This window comes from Telopea speciosissima, chromosome 4 (genome assembly GCF_018873765.1).
Source record: "Telopea speciosissima isolate NSW1024214 ecotype Mountain lineage chromosome 4, Tspe_v1, whole genome shotgun sequence".
NCBI lineage: Eukaryota > Viridiplantae > Streptophyta > Magnoliopsida > Proteales > Proteaceae > Telopea > Telopea speciosissima.
In genome coordinates, this window is record NC_057919.1 from 4,273,645 (window position 1) to 4,301,478 (window position 27,834).

The 27,834-nt window shown below is 39.2% G+C and overlaps 1 protein-coding gene and 1 long non-coding RNA gene across 3 annotated transcripts in view; one reads left to right on the top strand and one right to left on the bottom strand.

Moving 5' to 3' along the window:
- LOC122660007 overlaps positions 1-17,929 on the top strand; it is a 37,006-nt gene extending 19,077 nt beyond the window's left edge. Inside the window, exons 2-3 of the long non-coding RNA XR_006332596.1 lie at positions 1,379-1,478; positions 17,251-17,929. This is a non-coding gene — a long non-coding RNA (uncharacterized LOC122660007). The remainder of the gene's footprint in view (positions 1-1,378; positions 1,479-17,250) is intronic.
- LOC122660005 (MADS-box transcription factor 23-like) overlaps positions 1,888-27,834 on the bottom strand; it is a 37,259-nt gene continuing 11,312 nt past the window's right edge. For both annotated transcript variants that reach the window (XM_043855180.1, XM_043855179.1), the window contains exons 3-8: positions 15,395-15,456; positions 2,964-3,063; positions 2,843-2,884; positions 2,664-2,747; positions 2,352-2,506; positions 1,888-2,133 (exon numbers count right to left, since the gene is read on the bottom strand). In XM_043855180.1, the coding sequence (XP_043711115.1) occupies positions 2,118-2,133; positions 2,352-2,506; positions 2,664-2,747; positions 2,843-2,884; positions 2,964-3,063; positions 15,395-15,456 (459 nt within the window). In that variant the 3' untranslated portion in view covers positions 1,888-2,117. The remainder of the gene's footprint in view (positions 2,134-2,351; positions 2,507-2,663; positions 2,748-2,842; positions 2,885-2,963; positions 3,064-15,394; positions 15,457-27,834) is intronic.

A 27,834-nucleotide genomic window follows, 5' to 3' on the forward strand; every position in this document is an offset into this window, starting at 1 on the left:
AATACAAAAAATGTAACCAATCAGGTAGAGAGGTTTGTTCTATTGTTAACAGCGTGGGAGATCTCGGCAGATGAAGGGCTGCAAATAATTCAAACACCTATAAGTGGTTTGACTAAATCAATCCATGGGAAGACATAAGACAAAGAAATGAAAGAATTCGTTCTTTGACAACCAGCGCCCCCCCCCCCCCCCCCCCCAATGTAATAAATTCATGAGGACATGACCAAAACTCAGTTTTCCTAAAACATTTTCCAACCAATAGAATTAGAAGTATTAGATGATTAGTTCTCTGCATGCCTAGTGAATTTCAAGTCATTTATAAAATAAAATAGTCTTAGTTCCCACAAACTAACTACAAAAAGTAAGTCAATTTTTCTTTGCTGCTGTGCTCTATTATGAGTACTTGCAACATAGTAACCTATAGTTTTCAACGTTATTTACTGTCATTGCCTGTTCCTGGCTTGTCTTGCTGCACCCCACACAGGAGATGAACGTTTTCTCTGACACGAGTACTTAAATACCCTATGCAGTTTCCTTCAGAATTTTAGAGGATTAGATTTGGTGTCCTAGGATTAGCCTTCTGAATGCCTGTTCACACCCCTTCTGATATATGGGTTCTTGCTTTTGCGATTAATATAGTAGTGTTTTTTTCTGCTCTATATATGGTATGTTCCTCTCACTGTAGCATTTTATCAGTTGCTTTTGAGATAAGTATTTGTTTAGTTTGCCTCCTTGTTTTTGCAGTATTGTTTTCTGGTAAGATCAATGCTGAAGAGTCTGCCAGTTTTGTGAACCCATTTTGACTGTCAACAAGTCTTCTGATTTCCTGATATGACGCCATATGTTTTCTGTCTTTTGGTCCATGAATTATGAGATCCTATATCTGAAGCCATGGTTTTGTACTTGTAAACAGAAAAAAGTGTTGAATACATTTAGGAACTGGACAATTTTAGTTTAATATCCCTTGGTTTTTAATGTTTTATCCTCCTGATAAGGCCGCTTCATATTTTTGACCTAAAGTGGGTGACTTTCCCTTTATTTATTATTTTTGCCCCTTGTAAGGCTGTTTGCTGGTTGAGCCTTGTTAGTTTTCATCATATTCAGGTCATGAATTCTTATAATAATTTATTGCAAGGATATGGAATGTTCTGACCACCTTAGAATAAATAAGTACCATGATTAGATATTGTGTTATATTAATGATCTTTAGAATGTGCAATTAGTATCGAAAAAAGAGAAAGTCTTTAGAAATTGCATGTGGAAGATTTTTTTTTTCCTTTTCACAAAACTTTTTTTTTTCATTTCAACTAGTTTTAGTTTCATTTCACAACTTTTTCAACATCTGTTCATGCTAGATGGACTGCTTACATGTTAATAGGTCTCTTCCTGCATGGTGGCACTTACATGGGCATTTAGGTTGTAAAGTGGATTACTTGGTGGTTTCTTTAGTAAAATGAAAGATCAAGCAGGATAAGAAGGTAAATACTAAGCTATTTCATGAACCCAATTACAGGAAATTCTGTTGAAGGTGCTTAACATATAGAGTTCTGAGTATGTTGTTTCTTTTCTGTAAATTCAGTTCTTTGCTGCTAAACCTATCAATAAGGGACATCATTCTTGTTATATATTTGTTGGCTTTATAATTCTGAAACCATATCTCTGAAATAAATTTTCATACTGCATCTATTATTATTTCTAGTGCCTTTTTGCATTGACATAACATCCTTTTTGCTTATGATTTTTAAGTTTATTTCATCTTTTTTTGTACTTGTTTGTTGGATGATACTGAAGCAAGAGGTTTTGAGATCGACTGGTTTATATTTATCTCATGCTACTTCAAAGCAGAAATATGCATTGTATCACTAGATAATTATGAATTTCAAGACAGTATGAAAACTCTCATTACACACTGATTTTTTATTGTTTTGAAACATTACATAGGTGGTTACATTGATCATGTCACACCAATCTAAAGTTGGTTCCACCCACACTAAATCTAAGGATCTTTTGTGCAGAATTACCACGGATGACTGGTAGAAGCTCAATGTGAGTTACTGTGGGCATTCACTGACTGGAACTTATGTGTCATGTCGGTCCACAGTTCGTAAGCCCATTCTCTAATGCAGTTGTAGTCTGCAGCAAGTTTCGTAGAGGTGTGATGGGTTAGTAATAACATGGAAATTGAATTTGAAAGTATTAAATCTCTGAAGCTCTATCGGCTTCCAGGTAAAACCATGCAAAAGGAAAATTATCAGGTAAAATCAATATACAAAAATAGGATTTTACTTGAAAATTTTCTTATTACATGTTTTTTACTGTGAAACAAACTATAAGTAAAGAGAATAATTTACCCCAATTTGGTAGCTCTTGCTGGTGTCTCATAGTTCTGCTGCTGTGGCTGGCTTAGTTGGAGATGGACAGGTGCATGCAAGTCCTCGCCAATTCTAAATCCATGTGGAATAAGGGAACTTTTGTTTGCTCCATTTGTATCCCTTGATCCATAAACCTAAGACCCAAAATTTTACGGTTAGGTTGAACTTCATTCAACTCTCGAACTTTACCAATGAGTTAAGCTGAAAATAAATTCTATGAATCAATTAGTAAGCACATTATTTTAGGGGTTCCTACGGAAATTTGAAATTATGAGTAGTTGGAACCAATACCTTCTTGTATAATTCCATGTTTTCTTGCCGAATGAGGTTTACCTTCTTATACAGTTCCATATTTTCTTGATGTATGAGATTTCCCTGCAATAAACTCAATATGGTTAGCTACAGAGGAGAAATTGCTATTGGACCATGTAAATTTTGATAGGAGAGTTAGCAGTTGCTTTCGGAAAGACCTTTCGGTTTAATTCTTGTATTTCATCTGTTAACATTTGGTCCTGTAGAAGTAAAAAACTTGTTAACTTTCATGCATGTGCTGTACATGTGGGGCATTGCATGAGATTATGAGTTTCATACCTTCTTCATACGAACACCACGGAGACTCATCTCCAATTGATTCTCCAGATTCTGAAGCTCTTTGACACTCAAACCAGACAGCTCTTCTCCCATCAGTTGCCTGCAATTACCATAATGGAATATTCAATATTGTAGACAACTTCTACCTCCAACTACCTTTTTTATTCACCCCTTTTTTCCCCACCATTTTATAGTTGAAAGTGTTATTAATGGTAGGAGTACAATGAGATTGCACAAACAACAGGAAAGGTTGTTCCTGTAGGCTGTATGTAATCAGTATAAGTATTTATGCGCAAATAATTGGCATTCTTTGGTGTTCTTAAAAGTATTGAGCCCTAATCTACCTTTAATTTCTTCATTTATCTTTTGAATGTCGAGGCCTTTGTGATTTAGGTGCATTTGCTCCTACAACTCTTACTCTTTGCCCCGTTCCTTAATTACAGGAAGGCCCAAGCCCCAAAAAGACACATGGGGCCTCGTGAGTGAGCAAGGTTGTATCAACAGAGCATAATCTGATATGGAAAAGAATATTCAAAAAAGGTCTCATTTCCACTTTAGTGTAGAAACTATCTCCCCACTCAGCACAGATGGATGACCATATTTCAAGGTGCTTTTCAATCGGGTCAATTACTTTAGTATTCGTGCTGCAAGAACCACCAAAATTCTGAGGTGCAACAAGGATTTGCTGAAATATCAGAATTGGTGCCAAATCTCAAGTATGATGGGACAATGAAAGAATGATCAGCAATGAGTCTGTATTGGTAAGCTGTCCAAAGGAAGATAAACACGGATGGGCTGCAGGGATCCTGTTGAATGTTGCCAGAAGTATTACGCTTTCAAATTATTCTTCCAAATTACTCCATATATGCCTTTTTCTTTGGTTCTGCGTCACAGATTTTTTCCCCTTCCTCTCTGCCTCCATCATGCCTTGAACCTTTGACCTCAAAGTTGCAGATATGATCAACACATCATTGATGCAACTCACAGATGTTTGTAATAAGCGCAAAAATAGTTGTCTGGCTTATGGAGTTGGATGAAATATTCTGCACCAATAAATAAGTCCTGATTGATATGACCATGTACCCACAAAGCATTACCTTCTAGCCACTACTGTGGATCGCAAAATGGCAGATGGAATGGTCTTTTTTTAAAAAAGAAAAAAAGAAAAAAAAGAAATCTAATTGATCTGGAATTGGAGTATTGTGGTACGCTTTCAAGTTTTGGAAAGGGCCCCACGCAAAGAGTGGGAGATGACATGAAATTTTGGATGGGAGACAATCTTTGGGTCTTTTTCCTCAAAATCTATTTTATCAATCCACCATAGAAAGTGGGGAATTGCTATATCCGATAAACAAAGGGTGAGGAGGTAGAGTGAGGCCTTAATGCTTGGATTCGAGTGCTGGACAAAACTCAACAAAATCCAACTAATTCTTTTCCCAACTATGTGGTGTTGGCCACCTGGATCCTGTTTCACCATTCTACTTTATATTAGACAATGTTTGTGGTCAACCTAAACCCGTTCATATCTTTTTTCACCCCTTCTTGCCAACTAATTTTTGGTCTACCCCTTGGTCTTTAAACTTTTGTCTAATCCTTGCCTATCAACTTTTTCTATCATATCAGTCTTCCTATATAGTGTGCTAAAGTTGCAAACAAGGTTTCAAATCTCGTTTCGTTCGGTGTTTCGGTCTGACCAAAATGTCCGAAATACTTGTAATGTAGCTCTAAATAGGAGAAGGATCCTATTAGAGACCAAGCAACAGGATCTAATAAGGCTGCTGGTTTGGCTGGGCAGAATTAGGGTTTTTAGGTTAAATCCTAGGGTTAGGTATGGGGGAATGGGGTAATGTATATCTGATTTTAATAGGCAGGCTGTGGGAAAGCTATTAAAACAGATTTGACACAGATTTAAACCAAAATTCAGATTCCAGAATTTTAGGGTTAGGGTAGGGGTTTTAGGTTTTAGAATCTAGGTTGAAAACTAGGGTTATTAATGGGAGTTTAGGGCTAGGGTTAGGGTCGAATTTTCCAGGTAGGGAGGGAAGGGTTCGATCCAAGTATGAGAGGTTTTTGATGGTTGGAAGTACTGATTCTGGAATTTTAGGGTTTTTGGGGTTTAATGGAGTTGGGGGATTTTACGGTTTGAGAGACAAATAAGGCAGCAGCTTGGGGTCGAGTATAGGTAGTGGTATGAAGGGGCTGTGGTCTGAATCTGATTGAATTCTGATACTGGATGAAGGTTTAATGTAACCTAGATGATCTAGGGTTTAAAGGAATCGATGGGATAATGGAGGCTTAGGGTTTTGATGGGCTTCAAATAAAATAAAAAGGGGAATGATTGGGAGGGAGGATGAATGGAAAAACAGAATTTAAGCTTCAAAACTTACAGTAGGAATCCACCGGCAGCAGCTTGATAATTGAAGGAACCTCCCGATCTTCTCGATGCAAGGAGTCGCAGGAATCCACCCACCCTATCCACCTTGAAATCCACAAGGATACACTCACAAAGGAGCAGGAACAGCAGCAACAACAGCCGACAGCAGCAAAACAGACTTTTTTTATTCAAATTTTAATGTGGGGGAGCCTGCACGATTTAATATATTTATAATATGGCTTTATGCCAAGTCCTAATACAAATTAAAGTCTTCTCCTTAAAAAATCGTGGAAGGGAAGGAATTAAAACTAAAACTAATAACTTAAAACCTTGAAAAGACCTAATTACCCCTATTAACTTAAGTTAAGAGACATCTAACTTAAAACAACTAATTTAAAAGAAGATTTCATACTAGCCAATAGGATTTAAGGACCTATTAACCAATAGGAACACTTCACTTAAATTAGACCAATTGAACCAATTGGGTGCAACCAATTCTAAACCGGTTCAATCTAAAAACAGGAAAATATACTAAGTATGGAAAATAATAATCCTAATCTATGGCTCCCTAATCAAGCCCTAAGTTCAAGGCTTCTTCTTCTTCTTCTTCCTACTTGGAGCTGCATCAACTCTCCCCGTCTTGAAAGCATTCATCTCTGATGAATGGCTGGAGATCACAGAATGGTCTTCCAAATCAGGATCAAGTTTCTTGAGTTCATCTTCAGCGGATGGTTTAAGCTTATATGCGGACAGCAGCTCTTTGACGGATGAAGAAGGTTGGAACTCTGGCTGGGCAGCAGCCTCTTGAAGGATCACATGAACACCTCTAGGGTCATTATCTTCGTCTTTAAGATAAGAAGCCACATGGTCATCATCATTAGGAGGAAGTGCATGGAAATGAATTCCGCCTTGGTCTTCACCTTCACCTTGAACTCCTTCCTTTTCAGTCACGTTGACATATTTCTTCTTGTGTGGGCAGTCCCTAGCAATATGCCCCTTGTCTTGACAGTAATAACAAGTGAAAGGGTCATTTCGGCCTATAGGAGCTTTGCCCTTATCATCCACACGTGGGGAAACAGCAGGGCGAGAGGTGTTGCCTATAGAGGAACCTTGTTTTGAGGTGCTAGTGTTGATGTAGGTCGGCTTGGAAGTAGAACCCGGCTGTTTACTTGAAGTTAATATAGCTCCTTTGCTTTCAAGGCCTTCTCAAAGCAATCTCGAACGTCTAAAACGTCAATCACCCCAATTGTCCTATTGATCTCACTTGACAGACTCAACCTGAACCGGGAAAGCATTTGGATGCCCTCCTCCCTAATGCCAGTGCGAGAAGAAAGAGCATCGAATTTCTTCATGTACTCAGTCATAGCCATGGTTCCTTGGCGGAGAGAGTTGAATTGATCCTGTAGCTGAGACCTAAAGTGCCTTGGTAAGTATTGCTTACTCAGGTCATATTTCATGTCTTCCCAAGTGCGGGGTGCAGTACCATTAAAGTCCATCTCTCTTTCAGTAGTTCTCCACCACTCATGTGCTGGTCCGACAAGTTTAGCACGGACTAACTTCATTTTCCCCTCTTCAGACAGGTCATACCAGTCGAAATAATCTTCTATTGCAGCAAGCCAGCCATAAAATACCTGGGGGTCAGAGTGACCATCGAATTCTTTCAGCTCAAGCTTCACCTTTTGGTTGCCTATATAGCGCCGATTAGTACCCTAGTCTCCAGTGAAGTAGGACCTCATATACTCCTCAAAAGTAGGCTGGCGACCTCTATTTCTGTCCCGGTCTTCTCTATCTCTGTCTCTGTAGCCTCGATGGTGATCTCTGTGTTCCCTAGAAGGCTCACGAGCATCTCTAGGTCTGTCCCGACGATCTCTATAATAATCTCCACACCCTTCTAGGTCAGTCCTGAATCTGTCCCTATGACCTATGTGTCCATCTCTATAAACCCTGTAGTCATCTCTGGGGCTCCCATCTCTGTCAGGCAGCCTTTGTACCACTGAATGGAGTTGGTACTTGTCTTCTTCTCTGGGTACATTGCTGTCCCCATTAAGTGCAAGTTGTCTATGCTCAATTACTTGCAGCCTTTCAGCAATAGCTCTCTGTTCAGCTCCAAAATCTTCAACCAAAGTCTTTTGGTCAGCAGTAAATTTCTGAAACATCTCTAACATTGCTGCCATAGGGTCGGGTGGTTGTGGCATCACCGGATTGCCATGTTCATCCATGGCTCTGATACCAAGTTAATGTAGCTCTAAATAGGAGAAGGATCCTATTAGAGGCCAAGCAACAAGATCTAATAAGGCTACTGGTTTGGCTGGGCACAATTAGGGTTTTTAGGTTAGATCCTAGGGTTAGGTATGGGGGAATGGGGTAATGTATATCTGATTTTAATAGGCAGGCTGTGGGAAAGCTATTAAAACAGATTTGACATAGATTTAAACCAAAATTCAGATTCCAGAATTTTAGGGTTAGGGTTGGGGTTTTAGGTTTTAGAATCTAGGTTGAAAACTAGGTTTATGAATGGGAGTTTAGGGCTAGGGTTAGGGTCGAATTTTCCAGGTAGGGAGGGAAGGGTTCGATTCAAGTATGAGAGGTTTTTGATGGTTGGAAGTACTGATTCTGGAATTTTAGGGTTTTTGGGGTTTAATGGAGTTGGGGGATTTTAGGGTTTGAGTGACAAATAAGGCAGCAGCTTGGGGTCGAGTATAGGTAGTGGTATGAAGGGGCTGTGGTCTGAATCTGATTGAATTCTGATACTGGATGAAGGTTTAATGTAACCTAGATGATCTAGGGTTTAAAGGGATCGATGGGATAATGGAGGCTTAGGGTTTTGATGGGATTCAAATAAAATAAAAAGGGGAATGAATGGGAGGGAGGATGAATGGAAAAACAGAATTTAAGCTTCAAAACTTACAGCAGGAATCCAATGGCAGCAACTTGATAATTGAAGGAACCTCCCGATCTTCTCGATGCAAGGAGTCGCAGGAATCCACCCACCCTATCCACCTTGAAATCCACAAGGATACACTCATAAAGGAGCAGGAACAGCAGAAGCAACAGCCGACAGCAGCAAAATAGACTTTTTTTATTCAAATTTTAATGTGGGGGAGCCTGCACGATTTAATATATTTATAATATGGCTTTATGCCAAGTCCTAATTCAAATTAAAGTCTTCTCCTTGAAAAATCGTGGAAGGGGAGGAATTAAAACTAAAACTAATAACTTAAAACCCTGAAAAGACCTAATTACCCCTATTAACTTAAGTTAAAAGACATTTAACTTAAAACAACTAATTTAAAAGAAGATTTCATACTAGCCAATAGGATTTAAGGACCTATTAACCAATAGGAACACTTCACTTAAATTAGACCAATTGAACCAATTGGGTGCAACCAATTCTAAACCGGTTTAATCTAAAAACGGGAAAATAATAAGTATGGAAAATAATAATCCTAATCTATGGCTCCCTAATCAAGCCCTAAGTTCAGGGCTTCTACGTTAAGCGAATGTGATGGAGCTGAAGCTGTCTCTTTTGGTGAATTTTTATGGAAAGGTGGTGGCACAAGGCTGCTGTGTTGGGCCTAGCACAATTGGCAGCGTATAACTGTTATGTGGAAACTCAACTTGCACCCATATTTGTTACCCAAGTAGTCCCCATCCTCGTCTGTCCACCTGTTAAATTTCAAGCCAAACAGAGCTCGTCATTTTACCTAACAGAACCTTGAAAAATGTTTGAAAATTCATGGAGGCATGGCATTTTAATTGCGGAAAATGCAATGTGCAATGATGCGGGAGCATCCAAATATTCCTTTGGATGAATTGGAATAGTTTGCAAGTGTTAGATTTAATTCTTGTACAAGGGGCAGAATTGTCCTTTTAATTTTATTTGGGGAAAAATATGTAATTTAAGTGGGTTTGAATTAATAAGTCGATAGTTGACTGTTGGAGTCTTTTAGTGGGTCACATGGGTAGTAACTAGTTGTCTTTTCAAAAAATAAAATTTCAGTGTAGCGGGGCTTAGCATGGTGGCAATGCTAGATCCTATTATTTTAGTGAAGAGTTTGAGTTATTTTTGGGTGAATAAAATATATTACCAAACCCCAGGAGGGGACCGGAAAAAGAAGAGAATATACAAAGGAAGAGGGGGGGGGGAGAAACAAACCAACCTACGCAGAGGTGGAAGAAAAAATAGAGGCCAAGTCAAGGCCCCAGAAGACAGCAATATGCCTATTCCTAGGGGAGTCCCTGACAGCATGAACATGAGCTTGGAAGAGACATCAAAGGAGATGGCTTTCCAAATCAGATCAAAAGATCGAGAGTTGGAAGTCCATCTCCTGAGATTACGCTCCATCCAAATGTGGTGAATAGCAGCTCTAAAAACCAACTTGCCAATGGTGTCACAAATCGAAGACCCTGAGAAGGATTTAGCCACCCAAAGCCATTCTCTGTCAAAGTGGAGGGGTCTCCTGTTGCGGTGCCAGATGGAGGAGAGGGTTTTTTTCCAAATAATGGAGGTAAAAGGGCAGTCAAAGAAGAGATGGGGGATGTCCTCAAAACCATTCCAACAGAGGGAGCAGGCAAGTGAAGTAGGGATGTGACGGTGAATGAGGAAGGCTTGGGTGGGAAGGCAAAGACGAAGGGATCTGCAGGTAGTGAATCAAATTAGGTTGTGCCAGGGGACAATGGGGGCAGTGGATCTGACAAAGTTCCAGGCTGCGCGGGTACTGAAGAGGCCATTGGAGGAGGGCAACCAAAGGATTCTGTCACCATGGGGGGGGGGGGGAGGGCAGCCCAAATCCGAGCGACAATGGAGGGATTGAGAGAGGGGGGGGACCTAGGAGCCAGAAGAGATGAGATAGAAAAGAGGGGCATTTTTTGGGAGACCTGAAGAGTAGATTGTCTTGGGACCAAGAACACTAAAAGGGATACCGAGGGGGTGCCAAGGGTCAAGCTAGAGGAATGTGGAAGATCCACGAACAATGGAGGAAGAGGTACCACGGAGGGCAAGGGGGCGGAGGGCAAGAATCTTCCTCCAGATCCAGGAGGCGTCCGAAGGGGTGGGGACAGTCCAGATGGAATCGGACTTGAGGAGGTAAGAGTAGACCCAGTTAACCCAGATGGAGTCCTGATGGGAGGAGATTTTCCAGATAAGCTTGAGAATACCAGCAATGTTGGAGTCTTTTATATGCCGGATCCCAAGGCCGCCCTCGGCTTTTGGGAGGCAGATAGACTTCCAGCTAACAGGATGAAGGAATCTAGAAGCGTCCGTTCCTTTCCAGAGGAAAGCACAGAAAAGGCGCTCCATCGCCTGGATGGTGAAGAGTTTGAGTTAGTTTGTTAGTAACATTAGGATTCTAAGATCTTAGTTAGAAAAGCCTTTTGTTTTGTTTTACTCTATAAATATGTAATCAAACTTCCTTACGGGGTTGCATTTGAATAAAGATTTTTTGAAGTGAAGAGTGTGTGTGTGTGTGAAGGGTACTCATGTTTCTCTCTCTCTCTCTCTCTCTCTTCTATTCTTCCATTGATATCTTCTTTCTACCTATTTCTCTCCCCTTTTCCCCCATTGGTTCCTACATTTTCTATCTCATCCTCTCTTCCAATAACAACTTCTTCCTTGTGTTTTCTCTTTCCGTTTTTTCTCCCTGTTGCAAGCTGCTGGTTTAGGAAGAACAGCAAGCAAAATTTCTATAGATTCAGAACCTTATCTTCCTTGTTGAATATTAGAACCTAGGCCTATTTTGCAGCTCCTAAATCCTTAAATTCCTATCTTAGAAGTAGGATTTTTCTGGTTGCATCAAGGTAGACCATATGATTGACTTCAACCACTGAATTTGACATGAGGCCAACCTGGGAGAACCCTATCTACCAGGTTCAAATTGGCCACTCATACCTCCACACAGCGTAAAACCAGGTGCCCTTTGTGGTAGGGCTAGCAATATTAGGCTACTCTTTTGCTTATTTTTATTCAATGCTATGGGATGGAGACCTCCATACTTTTATCTTTTCTGCACATTTTTGTATAGCTCATACAGTTACACATTCTCTCATAAACTGTTCTATTGGCATCTTCCCCTTACCCGCTACGCATCAGGATTAGGTAGGAAGGCCTTCGGAATATTTCCATTAATGCATGGGTTTGGCATTTACCTATGTTTATTGAATGCAGTACCAATTATTTTCTGGAGCAATAAATGGCATAAGGTTGGAATTCGAACACTATTTGAAGAGATCTCCAAGATAACCTCCTCAACACCAATTAAATGCATTTTTAGTTCCAGCTTCCAAAACATTAACTTCTTATGGATCTTATTCTTTAACTTTCTGTTGGTGATTTCTAAGTTCAATACCGAATTCTCACCGCCTGTTCTATTTATTACACGTACATTATTCCCCTCATAATCAATTATCATGCATCGAAACTAAACTATTTACTTGGCTTATAGCTTAAGTCCCCTTCATTAAGGGCCCTCTTGTGCTTCTTTCCCTTCATTTGTGAACCCACCAAGTTATCCTTGTCTCCATTCGCCCTTACTTTTCCTATAACCTTGTGGTAGACTGCAAGCATTTCAACAGCAAGCCCTTCACCACCTCAGACCTCCAGCAATTGCCATATCGCATGTCTTCTGCCAACCCTAATGGATTTGGATCTACTTCCTTCCCCTTTAATCACATGGAGATAAAATTGGGTTTCTGCAACCTCATTGAATAGTTGACTTGGCACACAGTATGGGAAATACACACTGCCGGCAATTGGTCATTTTGATATTTGCCAATCAAAAGTCTGTCCTTTGGCTTTTCTCACTCCACACAAGTTTGTTTAGTAGCTTGTAAGACCTACCCACTCCAATGTTCAGTGGGAGGAGATAATGTTAGTCAATCACTTTCTCCTGTCTTCTATAAATCTAAGCCAACAGTGCATTCCCATCTCTCCCAACTACATTTGGCACTGTAATGTGAAGGCCTGAGTGGTAGACATTTTATGTCTTCATTACAGTGGAAAGCAGAAAAACTACAGCTCGTCTCTAGGTCCCTTAAAGTTCACCTCAGGCCTGGCATTCAAGCTATTGGTAACCATTATAAAACAATTTCCAGTGATTAATTTGACCAGATTGCTCCTCCAAACTTTGCTTTGGGACCAATGCCCTCTTTGCTGTTCCATCTTGTCCTACTTTAATCGTTGTCGCTGGGGAGATTGGTTTTCTTCTAGACACAAACCTCTTTAGGGCCTTTTGTAATTTCTTCTCTTCTTCTTTTGGTATTGAAATTCTTATTCACCCAAAAAAGAACTCTGTCAAGTTATATTTGTAAGTATTTTACACACTCCCAGCATTGATTTAAGAATGAATCATTCATAAACAATCTTGTTGGGACCATAAACGATGATGGAGAGGTAGTGACATTGGGACCTAGAGACGGGCTGTAGCTTTTCTGCTTTCCACTGCAATGAAGACATAAAATGTCTACCACTCAGGCCTTCACATTACAGTGCCAAATGTAGTTGGGAGAGATGTCGCTGGGGAGATTGGTTTTCTTCTAGACACAAACCTCTCCTTTAGGTCCAGAGGATTGTTTACTTTTACAAGAAGCAATCTCTCTGCTGTTCACAAATAGCAAGTATTGTAACTCTAATTGTTCTGACTGAATCACTGTTGAAGTTTCCTCACTCTTTCTCCCTCACCATGACGAATATGTAGATAAATCTAGATGTCACTACCTCTCCATCATCGTTTATGGTCCCAACAAGATTGTTTATGAATGATTCATTCTTAAATCAATGCTGGGAGTGTGTAAAATACTTACAAATATAACTTGACAGAGTTCTTTTTTGGGTGAATAAGAATTTCAATACCAAAAGAAGAAGAGAAGAAATTACAAAAGGCCCTAAAGAGGAAGAGCCCAACCAGCCAGCCTAAGCATTAGCCGGAGCAACCAAGGAAACATTTGAGAGACCCTAGGACTGAACAATGGTCCTGTTCCTATGGGTGTCTTTACAAGTAGAGGGGGGAAGTAAAGATAGCTTTGCTTTAATTTCAAAGGAAATGGAATCCCAAATCTTTTGGAAAGGCCGAGAGATGGAAGTCCATTTTCTCAAATTACGCTCCATCCAAATATGGTTGAGAGTAGCACAGAAAGCCATCTTCCCGACCGTGTCACAAGTAGAGGAGCCAGCGAAAGTCATATCAATCCAAATCCATTCTCTAGCGAAGGGAAGAATACGCCTTCGGTTAGGCCAACATTTAAGGAGCACACCCTTCCAGATTGCAGCTGCAGTAGGACAATCAAAGAAGAGATGGTTCAGGTCTTCATCATTGTTCTAGCAGAGGCAGCAAGCTCGAGGAACTGAGATCTGGCGGCTGCGAAGAAAGGCTTGAGTAGGGAGACAATTGTTGAAAACTCTCCAGGCTGTAAAGCAATGCCTAGGAATGTGATGCTTGAACCAAAGGAGCCTGTGCCAAGGGACCAAGGGGCCTTTCAGGCGAATAAAATTCCAAGACCTTGGAAGAGAAGGAGCAAGAGTCGTTGGAGTTCCAATTGACACAATCACCTCTTCGAGGCAACCCTTCTAGTGACCGGATGGAGGTCATTCCGGATAGGAGTGAGGATAGGACCGGAGATGGGGAGCCCGACCATTGTGGTCTAAAATATCAGCAACCAATGAAAGCCTATGTAAGCCTGAGAGTAGATGGATCTGGGGGTAACCCGATGAAGCAGAATTCCCATAGGGTGCCAGTTGTCAAGCCAGAGGTAGGTAGATTGACCATCACCAATGGTAGAGCGAATGACTCGAAGAGCCAAATGACAGCTGGCAATGATTTTCTTCCAAACCCAAGAAGCATCGGAACCCACAGAGGCAGTCCAAATGGAATCATGGCAAAGGCGGCCCGAGTAGATCCAATCGACCCAAATGCTCTTCTTTTTTGAGGCTATCTTCCAGAGGAGCTTGAAGATACCAGCTGAGTTCACTTCTTTGATACACCGAATGCCTAGACCTCCTTCCTTCTTGGGAAGGCACATTGCAGCCCAACTCAAGGGATGAAGAAACCTGGAGGAGTCAGAGCCCTTCCAAAGGAATGAAGCCATAAGAGCTTCCATGGCCTTGATAGTAGATTGAGGGAGTCCATAGATACCCGACCAATATATATACGATGCTTCCAGAACTGATCTAATGAGGGGTAGCCTGCCAGCATACGAACGAAGCTTGCTTTTCCATAGCTGAAGTCTCTTACGGATCATGTCCAACAAAGGGGTGCAGTGATGAGCAGAAAGTCTAGCAGTGATCAAAGGAATCCCCAAGTATTTGACAGGCAACTGACCTTCAGTGAAACCAGAGATGGCTAGGAAAGTTGCTTTGTCAGCCTCAGTAACTCCAGCAAAGAAGATGAGGGACTTGGATGGGTTGATGCGCAAACCTGAGAGCTCTTTGAATTGCTGGAGACAAAGTAGAATAGTCTCTAAGGAGGCAAGCGAAGCCTTGGAGAATATCATCAAGTCGTCTGCAAAGGCCAGGTGGGTGAGCTTTAGCCCTTTACACTTGGGCATAGGAGAGATGAGCTGCTGGTCAGTGCAAAGCTGGATCTGCCTAGAGAGGATTTCCATGGCAATAGTAAACAAGTAGGGGGAAAGAGGGCATCCTTGCCGAATCCCCACATCAGCTCCAAAGTACCCTGCCGGACTGCCATTAACTAAGACTGAGAACTTTGGGGAAGAGATGTAAGAGCTAATCCAGTGAACAAAGGGTACAGGAAACCCCATCTGAGTCAACACTTGAGCAATGCAGTCCCATCTAAGAGAATCAAAAGCTTTGTGGATGTCGATCTTCAGGAGTAACAAAGGAGAGTGATTCTTCCTATCAAAGCCTTTGACAATATCATCACAAAGAAGAATGTTATCAGAGATGTTCCTGCCAGGGATGAAGGCTGGCAGAGTTCTTATTTCTAAATATTGTATTACTGGATCAACAATATCTTGCTATGCCTTGTATGGAGCTACTACTATTTATGTATGCTTCTTTTGCATGATAAAATCCTGAAAATTCAAATTCAAAGGCATGGGATTGTACCTGTGATTTTCTTGCAAGTTCTGCAATTGTTGCCTCAAGCTAGCAGCCTCCCGTTGCCAAAACTAGCAAGCACAAAAACATAGTCTGAGTTTGTGCAATATGAGCTGTTAAAAGTTATTCTCTCATAATGCTTACCCAGAAAGCGAAAGCGCTAATTATTTTTGTAAACACATCTATTCAGAAAAACAAGAGCTTTAATTCAAAGCTTTAATAAGCACATCAATTTAATTGGTAATACTGATCATAAATAGAAATTTTTACGTGTTACATCCTCAAACAAATGTAAGTAAAATTTCAAGACAATAAAGGATATGTTAGACATGGAATCTTTATTTATTGTTTGTTTTCTGTATTTTCCCTCTGTTGATTGTGCAATTCTTCTTTACAGTCATCATTTATCCTTGCATGTATAGGGTAGGCTCAGTATTAGGTAATTTATGGTTGGGTTCTAGGGATTAGTTATATTGCAAAGTAATGCCACAATGCTGATTTGCCAATCAATAATGAAGGGCTCTATGTAAAAGGTGTAGCGTCTTGGCAACCTAGACCAAAAAAGAAATAACAAAAAGGACATGGTATTTAGATTGTGCAAGACAATTATTAAACTATGACGTACTGTGCATATTGCTTCAGGGTGTGAAGCAAACTAGGGTGAAAAAGAAAAGCTGTGAAACTTAGCACATAAACTAGTTTACATGGTCTATGCAAATGTAGTTTCACAATATATTGGTGCTTATAGGTCTCTGAACTGATGTTCTTACAAGATGTATATATATATATTCATCAAGTAGGTGATCTAAGAAGTGGTAGCCTTACTTTTTGCCCCTTGTCTTATACCAAAAAGTTATTTAATGTAGAGGTACTCTTGTCATTTCACATGGACAATGACAGATTTTGAAAGTGAGATAATGATCAGTCACTTTCAACTTATTTTGAAAAACCTTTTTTACCCATGATTAAAATAACTTTTGAGAAAAAGACAAGGGGAAAAATGTAAGGTTACAATCTTGTGGTAACCAACCTTTCTGTCTGGGAGTGTGGCCTACGCCAGCACTCCCATTTGTCTATCTCTCTCCTCAAAACAAGGGGGCAGAGATGTCTTTTCAGATGGGGAAGAGAGACTCATGGGAGTGCTGGCGTAGCCTACACTCCCAGACAGAGTTCTTTTTCCCATATATATATGTATATATTTTAAATTTCTAAAGTTTTTAAATGATAAACAAGTTTGACAGTTGTGTTGCTGGCAGACCCTGTTGAACTTAATATCATGAAGGGGGTAAACAAGGGGCATGCGGCCTTGATGGATGGGGCCTATAGTGCAAAAGTTCTCCTGCAGACAGAAGATATGGGAATGTTTGTACGTTGGGCTGGTTATTTGTTGCTGGTAGACTCTATGTGATTTGTTGACGGAGAGCTTGTTAGAGGGGAATGTTTTGCCTAGATCTTTTCCAGATATACATTACGGTGCCTCACTGTTTCAAATGGGACGCACAGAAAAATGCCCATTAAAATGGTTCTTAGGCTGACCATATGTGGTGGACTCTGCATTTTACATTTTGGGGGGGTGGGGGGGGAAGGGAATGTTTGGCTAAATATTTTCCACATCATGGTGTATATCTGGACAAAATGAGACATGGAGAAAAATGCCAATTGAAATGGTTCTTCCTTCTTTCAAATTTCTGTTGCCACAATCTTCATTATTGTGATCTGTTGAATACAGTCTGTCACAGTGGACAATTAGCTCAATTTGAGTCATTTACATTGGTATTTTTTTTTTCCTTCTAAAGAACAAAGAGTAAGAGAGCTTCCATTTGGTTATAATTTAACTTAGTTTGTAGTATTATGATATGTAAAAGGGCAGAGGTTTGAGAAAAATGAAGTAGAAGCAAGGAATTCTATTTGAAGAAGGCCTAAAGAAGCAACATTTGGCCAGGCACAAACCTAATTGAGAGCATGTGGTTGAGTTGATCTGTGACAGGAGATGATTCTTAGAATTAGATTCAAGAGCTGATTTTGAAGGCTCAGAATCTAATCAATGATCCAAAGAAAACTAGCAGCTGGCAATCCACTGATGGAGACAACCTGCATAAGAGAATCAATAACTTTCTTGTGAGGTACAAGTGAAGCACGTGAAAGCGAAGCAGTGAGGGTAGGTGGATGTTGTGGGACACAGCTAATATTATGACATACCCTGTGATGGCTCAACATTTTTCTGAATTGTGCTTGATGTGGAGGCATCTAAACCTGCAGGAAGATTGTAGGATGCTGGCAGATTTCCTGTGCTACACCGGTCCTGTTGAGGATGAGATATACCAGAACAAGAGCTAGAGAAGTAGTGGGATTATATTGTGCTTTAGGAGTCATCATTTCTACTCATGAGCCAGATGTTTCTATGCTTGGTAGAAATTCTGGGTGGTCTTTGGTTTTGTACTTGTGTTGAACTGAGCTGATCATGTCATTGGCCCAAGTTACTTAATGTAGATCTGCCATATCAGTAGATGGGTTAATAGTGTCCTGTAGCAGGTTTTGAGCCTTTGACAAATTTAGTATCCTTGTTGGGATGCTACCTGCAGATTCTTGGTAATAGCGAGCTTTTGATAAAATCCCTTTGATATGTGAGAAGGCTTCTATTGCTAATTCTGTTGAAGAGTTCAGAAACCTTGAATTGTTTTGAGGATTGAGATTTAACACTGCTTAGTTTGGCTCAAGGTGAAGGAAACTAGATTTCCAAATTTGCTGGCTGAAATTTTGGGACATTTGGCAGATTGCCTGGCCATGACTTGTTGCAGGGATTAAAACTTATCAAGATGGTTTTTCGTTTCCTGAATTTGGTAAATGTATGAAAATTTGAAGCTTTTTTGGGTTCCTCATTTGGTCTGTTTCTGTTTCTTCTCTGTCCTCTTTTGCCTCTTTATTTTCTCATCATGGCAACAAATTTTCAACCTGAATCCTTTGATCAATGCTTGACACTTTACGTGTTCTTCCCTACCATGCATGTTTACTGTGGAATTTCGTCAACAGAAAACAATTGCTAGAATGCTTTTAATATGTAAACGGGCCATAGCCTGTTGCTAATTGTTTTGTTAATTGACCATGACTTAACGGCACCATAGTTATCAAGGTGTCACCAAGGCGACACCATGGCTTCCAGACACCTTGGGTGCCTAGGCGGTCGCCTTGCCGTCGCCTTGATTTTTGCCCCTCTAAAACACCATGGTCGCCTTCCCGCCTTGATAACTATGACTTGTGCAAAGGCATTGCATCCTTGTTACTCAACCTCTTGTGCTAGTTCCTTATTGATTGCCGTGGGGAATAAATATAGAATGGATTGGATATATCAGCTCTTGAATCTGAGAGATGTTAATTGACATGATAAAGGAAAAATGTATGCAATGATAAAAGCACAAAGTATAAAGAAGACTGTCTAGGACCAAAGCTTGTCCCAGAAAGCATGAGAGACATGAATGGAAGGTTTAGTCAATGAACTTCTGGTCAATGACAGTTTTATGGGAAAATATGTAAATTTACAGTAAGAAGTGCCTGTAATTAAATTCTAGCTGCTAGAATGGAAAACTTCAGGTCCTATAGGAAAGCTAATGACTTTAGTTGGTGGGTCATAATTGCTGATGACCTCAATTCAAATTCACTGCTTCCAATTTGAAGAAAATTCAAACTCCATGTCCACAAATTGATGCATGCAAGCTGCATGCTAAGTAAGGGCTTGTGTAACCTCAAATATGTTTTGGGGATCTATTTCTTTGTGATTTCTTGATTTTGAAATGTATCAAATCCTTGGCTAGTTAAAAAAAGTGGATGCTGTATTTTCAGGATTATCTATGCTTCATAGTAGCACTGTTTTGGGGTTGGGATCTGGCTCTATTATGGAGAGTTGTCTCTGTTGTTGCTGCATTTATATGTATTTCTATCCCATGTATTTCTATGTGATGCTGTTCTATCAATAAAATGTTGTTATTTATCCCCTCCCCCCCAAAAAAAAATAAAAAAAAATAAAGCGTGGTTTGAATTGAAGAGAAGTCCACGAAACAGAAAAGTATTCTTTGCTCTCTTCTTTTAATAATATGTGGAGCTTATCAATTGACAACTTGTGGAGAATGTTCACCATATGAAACGGTTCAGAGTGATGTATTTTTTCTTGTCAGATTGATTTGTGATGTATTTTTCTTGTCAAAATGATGATAATTTTGAGAGTGTTGGACACCTTAAAATTTAAATGTCGTAAGTAAAGACGTAAATGATGATTGGAATAATATGTAATCTCTACCAGAATGAGCTTTAATGCATTCTTGAGATGAACCTAGGCGATAAGATTTTCTAATATGCCTTTGCCCTTTTTCCCCCATTACTTTGATATATTTTGAGTAAATTCCTGAATGCTAACCTTTGTGAAGCATAAAAGTGGCCATTTATCTTGGTTTTGGGAAGCAAGCTTTATGCAGCTTGCCCTATGGCACCCAGAAAATTTTGGGTGATGAATGATAATATTTCTTTTCAAAGGTTTCAGAATTTCAGGATGCTAGGTGACTGTTGATAGGTTTGGAACTTATGGTGTGCCAACAGAGAAACATACATGCACATACGGTCTTTTTGTCTCTGTGAGTGCATGTGTGTGTTAAAAACACACAAACACTCACATGGATAGATAAACCAAGTGAGTCTATTTTTTTTCTAGACATTTGTTTGCGCTTATCATAGATGATTTAACCAGGGACATTCAAGATGAGGTGCCTTGGTGTATGCTTTTTGATGATGATATTGTTTTGGTGGATGAGACAAAAGAAGGGATTAACGCTAAGTTGGAGTTATGGAGATCAACCTTGGAATCAAGAGGTTTGGTGTGTAACTTTAGTTACACTATAACGGATAACAAAATGGTGATATAGAGATACCGCAAAGCGAGTATTTTAGATATTTGGGCTCAACCCTAAATAAAGATGGTGATATAAAGGATGATGTCTCACAGAGAATTAAAATAGGATTGATGAAGTGGAGAGGTGCGTTTGGAGTGTTGTGTGATTGACATATTCCTTTAAAGATTAAAGGAAAATTTTATAGGACAATCATACGACCGACTATGATGTACAGTGCGGAAAGTTGGGCAGTTAAGAAGCATCATATAGATAAACTAAGTGTAGCGGAGATTAGGATGTTGAGATGGATGAGTGGCAAAACTAGGAGATAAAGTAAGGAATGGCCATATTGGAGCTGATTTGGGAGTTGCCCAATACATGAGAAGCTACGAGAAATTCCATCTGAAATTCCTTTGAGATGGCAGGGCCATGTTCAATGAAGGCCTTGGGATGCTCCAGTACGAAGGAGTGATTTGATTTAGATTGAATGAGCTAAAAGAGCTAGGGGAGTCCTAAAATTACCCTAGGAGAAGTGAGGAAAGACATGCATAGTTTATCCTTGTATCAAGTACGACCTTGAAAAGAGCTGATTGGAGGGAAAGGATCCATGTAACCTGCCCCATTTAGTTGGGATAATTATGTCATATTGCCTTGATATGGCTTCTATGTTGCTTATAGGCATAATTATATAAAATTATCGGTGCTATATTATATAAAGTCATATACTGTACACGCCCCTCCAACGCCTTGGGTTGCCTAGTCGCCATGACAGCTATGGTTAGATGTTGTCCGATTAATGGTCAATTGCAGCCGTCAAATTCCTTCTACCATGGTGGAAGACTAAAACCTTTTCAGGCATGAGATAAGATGTGGATTTTTTGGGTATTCCAGCTAAGTCACTGATCATGGTACTGCTCGTGCGGTACATTGTTTAGATAATGTTTCGATTGAAGTGATAGAAAAGCTGCGGACTTTTTTTCTTTCAGTGGTAGTGAAGACCTTTCTCCCTCTCTTCAATAAGTTTGACTTTGATTTGTGGTCCTTGACTACTAATTCAGCATAAACACACTCTACAAGTAAGGCCAGATTACGAATGTATAACCTCCTACAGCTACTCCTTGATGTTTTCAACCAATTGATTGTACTTCCAAATCAATGATCCATTGTAAAATCCACCACAAATAGAATTTTAATAAATCATTGTTATCTATTGAAAACTCTAAAGGCTAAGAGTAGGATGATATTCTCTTGGAATTTCAAAGTACAGAAATTTGATATCTTGTCAATCCTGGTTCTTCCCTTGCAGGTGATCAAACCAATGCTCAAATCCCTGACATTTCGGTGTTCTACCAAAACTCTCTTTTTATTTTATGGAGACATAAAAATAGGTAGGATAAAAATATCTGTAAATATTGAATAAGAAGTTGGTGATATATGTCTTCCTAAGTCAAGAAAAGGATAAAAAAGGTATAATTGGGACTTTTGATAAAAGAAGAATATGGTCATGAACATGACCATATTATCAGTTTCAATTTATAAGTTCAAATTATCAGTGGTCCTACCATCTCAAAGAATTTAAAAAAAAATTCACCTCTTGAGCTAACAGTTAAAATTAACTACTTTTCATGTAAATATTAATTTGCTGCATCAGCTACAGTTCTGAGTATATTGGAATTCTTATAAAAAATGAAAAGAATCTAACATTCTTAACAATAGATGTTACAAAAATTCGGAAAATAATCATCCAGTCTGCATCTGCACACTGTTGTAAAAGTGTGAAGTTTGATATGCTCAGGCTCTAAGGTAGAAGGTAAATGATTCAACTCTTTTTATCGCTTCTCCAGATTTTTTTTCCAGGAAATTCATTGCGACAGACCCTATGAAAAGCTTGTGTTTTCTTTTTGTTTTAAAATTTTTTCTTCTGGGCCCTATGGAAGGTTTCAGTTTTTTTTTTTTTTTAACCCCTTTTTGGATTAATGGGAGAGAGAAACAAATGAAACAAAACAAAATGCTGCTAGAAAGATTGTGGTGCTTCCACAGGGGATGGAACTTACCAGCAGTCACAATTATATCATTATCCAACATCCAAGCTCCCAATGACATTGCCTTCCTTTTCTTCTGATTGGAAACTCATTTGTCCTCACACGAGAATTTTATTCTAGAACTGATTCCTGAAAAACAAGCAGTAGCTTCTCAATTTGAGGAAACAAATTCCCTAAATACTTGAAAAGCATGACACTTAGCTGTGTCATTTTCTTCTCTTTCTCAGAGATTCACTTTGAATTGCATGTCAGAAAGGTTCCCACATTTTGCAAATATATGTTTACTGGGTATGGGGCAGAGAATCTATTTTCATGCATACATGTTTTGATTCCCTGAGGGGATTTCGGCAGAGAGGCTCTCGCGATAGTACTGGAATTTCTAAGGAAACTCCAATTCATTGCCATTCCATGCATGTAATGGACCATGGAATTGACCAGGCATGTGCATGGTCAAGATCCAGCTCATCTAAATGCATTTCCAACAGATATTTACGCCAAATTTTGATTATCCTATTTGCTGGAAAATCAGTGGCATGCGAGAACTACATCCAGGCATTATCTCCCTTGCTGTATAACTTTTTTTGCTTTCAGTCGAGACAAACGAACTATCTTTTAATGGCATATTGTTGAGACATTCTGCAACTGTTCAGTCGAGACAAACGAACTATCTTTAATGGCATATTGTTGAGCCATTCTGCTACTGTTCAGTCAAGACAAACGAATTATCTTTTAATGGATGCTTTGGACTATTCTTCTGCTGGTGCATACACTAGGGAATTAGCTTGCGGCCTTGGCTGAAGCAAACAACATAACCCTGTAAGCAAGATGTCTAGATTTGGACTTCTTTTCAAACCTGATCCATAATATTGTCCTCTATCTGCTCCTTTGAAGATGCTTTTTGCTTCATTGCTCAAGCTTTAGCAGAGTCAAGCTTCTAAACAATATTTACGAATACAGGGCACTGTCGTGAGGCATCGGTATGTACTGCAGCTGTGGTCACATATAACTTTCATTTAAGCGCTTCCAAGGCTAAAGAAAGCATTTAGAAAGTTTTCTCTATCACTTTTTGCCAGAACCTGAGTGAATGCTGCTGGTCCCCATAATTGTCCAATTTTTCGGAAGAAATATGAAGTATTAATGTAGTCACTGGCCTCATTACATTGAAAAATATCTTAACTACATGATATAGACCTAGAAGCACCAGCAATATGGACATTAAGGTAAGTCAATCATTAGCTTCTTTGGAGACATTTTGGTCCTGATATTACAATTAGCAAATTTCAAAAAACTTCATCCTCCTATCAACTTAATGATTTGCAGGGTAATGGGTTTATTAGCCAATTGGAACAGTTTGTCATCTCATTACTGTCTTTACGCTTAAAAAAGAAAAAGAGGGGGGGGGGGGGGGGGGGAGGAGGACACCCATACTGCTGGAATTTTAAGTTTCAATTGTTTTAATTGCTTAAATAGCTTCCAGCAGCATATCGTTCTAGATATGAATGTGTATAAAGTCCTGAGAATATTGTGCAGAACACTAACGCCAAGATGTCTTGGAGAAATAATCTATAAGCTTGGATATGTTAATTAACAATTGGAATTTTCCCTTTACCATTTCTGAAGCTTTTTTTTTTTTTTTTTTTTTTTTTGCATTCATCTTATTTTTGGGAGGCAGATGGGGGATTTCAGGCCAAACTCAAATTCTGTAGGGACTCCTATGGGTTAATGTCAGTTTTAATGGATAAGTTGTACATCATATGGTTCCTCTGTAGCATGTTTCCTCCAATCCTTCCTTTTTAATCCTGTAGCATCCATCAATCATGTTGCTGCATTGGTATGATCTCCGCTAGATGCTTACTCTGATATTTGTGTTTGTCTTGTCTTACCTATGTCATTCTTAAGTTCTCTACTGCAGAAATTTTCTTTGGCTGTTTGACAACTAGTAGTGATAAGAAACTTGGCTACTTGGCATTCTTGATTCACGTCGTTGCTAAATTTAGTACTGGCAGTTCTGACATGCATTTGGAGTTGTCATTATTTCCTTCCAGTATCCCCTTTATGCGTTGACAAGAATTGTTGGATCTTCAAGAATTGTGAATCAAATATGAGAAGAAATATTATGTCCAACCTTCTTGATTCCAAGGTTATGTTTTTTTTCTCTGACAAGTCCTTATGCATCAGCTGGTTCCTCATTTGGAGTTGTCATTATTTCCTTCCAGTATCCCCTTTATGCCTTGACAAGAACTGTTGGATTGTCAAGAATTATGGATCAAATATGAGAAGAAATATTATGTCCAACCATCTTGATTCCAAAGTTATGTTTTTTTTTTGTCTCAGACAAGTCCTTATGCATCAGCTGGTCCCTCATTCCCTCCCCCTCCCCCCCCAAAAAAAAGAAAAAAAAAAGAAAAAAGGGAAGGAGTCCATATGCCGCACTGGCATGTTCTGCTTCCAAAATGGAGGGAGCAGAATGGCAGAAGGATGAAAAGTTGCAACAATGGGAAGAAAGTTAGCAAACTGTTATGGTAACAGTTATGCATAAGATGGGAATATATCGATGGATGATACAAAAATGGACATGACAACATGGACAAATGGACTGAGATCTTAAATCAGATGTCCATAGTTGTTCACATATTCCATTAGAAGATAGTTCGTTTGTCTTGGCTAAACAGCATACTGGAATACTGCAACACGCATATTCTTTGCATGTTGTTAGAGCCAAAAACGATTCATTACCCAAAACTGGGATATTGTTTAGCATGTAGTATTGCACTTCTAACTTGAAAGACAAATCAAGGTCTTACTAGATTGAACATTTATAGGGTTTTAAGTATTGGTCTGTATCGTATCGTGTCGGCCAATACGTCTTGGTATTGGTCCGTACAGATACGATACATACTGATACATCTTTTTTGTTTCAAATGGACCATCTCAGATGATATCGAAATGTATCGGCTGATACAATGCGATACGATACGATATGATACAGACCGATACGTATGGATACCATCGATACATCCAGTGAAGGGTTCTGTGGGGGTGCTTTAATATGTATTGATATGTATCGGCCAATACGGCTTAATACATACCGATACCATTGATACCGTCGATACTAACAATAAAAAAATCCATTTTGAGTTCGGCTCGATACAACACACATTCTGGAAGTAAAAAAGAAGGGAAACTCTCAACCGAGAGTCTGAAATCTTCTATTTAACTTTTCACACTTTTGGAGTTAGGACTTCTAATCTACACTAAAAAACAAACCAATGAGTGTTACAAAATCATCCTTTGCATCATCCAACAAGCTGAGATAAGAGATTGAAGGAGGATTTCATAGAAACAGATAGGTTTTCTGAAAAAACTTTTATCTTTGTGTTTAAATTATGGTTTTTAATCATACTTTTTTTCTATAAATCCATAGATTTGGATAAAACTAAGTTAGTTGATGCATTAAACTTTTCATGTAAAAAACCTCATCCTTCATAACAATTTCAATTTAATTGTTTGGTTATACACTGTTCTTCATTTTAGTGTTTATGCATGGTACATTTTATTTATTGCTTTTTATATTGTTTTTTGCTTATTTCTTACTTGTTGCTAAGGCCTCAAGTGAACTTATTCAAAGATAAAAAATTAAGAGAATTAGGAAGGGGGGGGGGTCTAAAGTTTAGATGAGAGTTGAGGCACATTTTATTTACAGATTTTTATTTTTGGTGAAGCATTTTATTTCCAGTTAACAGTGGATACAGGTTAAGCATTTTATTTTGTGGGTGAGCCTTGGCACAACGGTTAAGTTGCATTATTGCAACCATTAGGTTGTGGGTTCGAAACATGGAAACAGCCTCTCCGTGAAGCGGGGGTAAGGCTTTGTACATTTGCCCCTCCCGGACCTTGCAGTAGCGGATGCCGACACTTTTTTTTTAAGTTGATACAGTGGTCATTAAAAATGAAGTCATCAACAATTGAGATACTGGAGATGCACCTGTTTCGAATTGAGCGTCATTGAAATAAAGCCAAGATGTATGCAGTAAGAAACTTCAATGTGCTTTAGCACTAATGGAAAAGTGATGGAAAAATATACAATTGTGGTAGTTGAGATGCATTTCTGCCTTAGGGAATATTGAAACTGGAGCAATTTGAAGATAAGAATAGTGTATGCACTGGATGATTTCAATCTACAATCTAAGTGGGTGAGATGATTCTTTGCTATGTGCATCCCTGTCCATCTCCCCTATCTGTCTCGACAACACTAAAAGAAAAAGCTTGTACTGGAGCTTTCTTTTTGATGTTGTGGATGTGAAGATGAAGCTTCATCTTGTAAGAAGTCAGTGTGTCCTACAAGAGATCACAGTTTGGCACAAGACCACTTCATGCAATGAATTCAGTCAGTGTGTTGAGGAAGTAGCTGTGGTATTTAAAGGGACGAAAGAAACCATTTTGGAGAAAGTTGTTGGGAATATATATGACACCAAGTGAGCAGAGAGAGTAATCCTTGAGGCAGCCTCTAGCTGCAGAACTCGTGTTTGGAGGGTAACCTTTTAAAGGAGTGGAGGGTTGGTGCTAGCAATTTCAAGGTAATGCTTGGCATGTTGGGTAGTCTAGTGCTGTGGCCCTTTTTATTCTCGAAGAGACATCTTTAACCTCGTATTATATGGAAGCTATTTGGGGCAGGAATGTGCAAGCATCATGGCTATCAAAATAGCCTGGGACATTCAGCTAATAATTGGGAACTTAACTGCTGTTGGAACAAGGAACAGATATGCTACATTTGGAACAATGAGTGTGGATGTTGCATTGTTAGGACTTGATTTTTCTATTGGGACGATAAAGGTCTTTCCCTAGAATGCAGGCTTAAAAATATTTAATTTCCAACCTTATCTAGTTGTCCGAGTGACTACTCCCAAGAGATTTTAGTGATTAATTCTTGGCCAGGTCTACCCTTTTTGGTGTCCATAGTGAGGTAGTTAAAAGGCTTTTCTCGAACTAGGACATGAATCTGGCGAATCACATCAGTTTGGATTTCTGCTGGGAGATTGACAATCAATACCATCTTCTCATGGGATTTTGTTGACCTAGTGAAAACATATGAGAAGATCCCTATGGAGATCATTTATGGGGTTCTAGATATGAAAGTTGTACCAAGTAGACACTTTGACTTTTGAGAAATAAGTATGACGTGTCTAGTGTTAAGACTGAAGAAACAAACACATTTTAATAATTTGTAACCTTACTTTTTGGCCCTTTTAGTATAACACATTTTTTTTCTTTCAAGGAGGGTAAATCTTGTTATTTCACACGTGTACTCAAAAAATATGAAAGACAGTGACATCTTTTAATAATAAAATAATGGTAAATCACTTTTCAAATTATTGTCAAAATTTTTTTTTTACTATTGACATAAAGAACTTTTGGGAATAAGACGAGACAAACAAAACGGTCAAGTTCTTGATACACCTATACAGGATTCATTTAGTCAGCCTCACATATATGGGAAATTTGTGTTTTTTTTTAATGTCCAGGAGTGTGG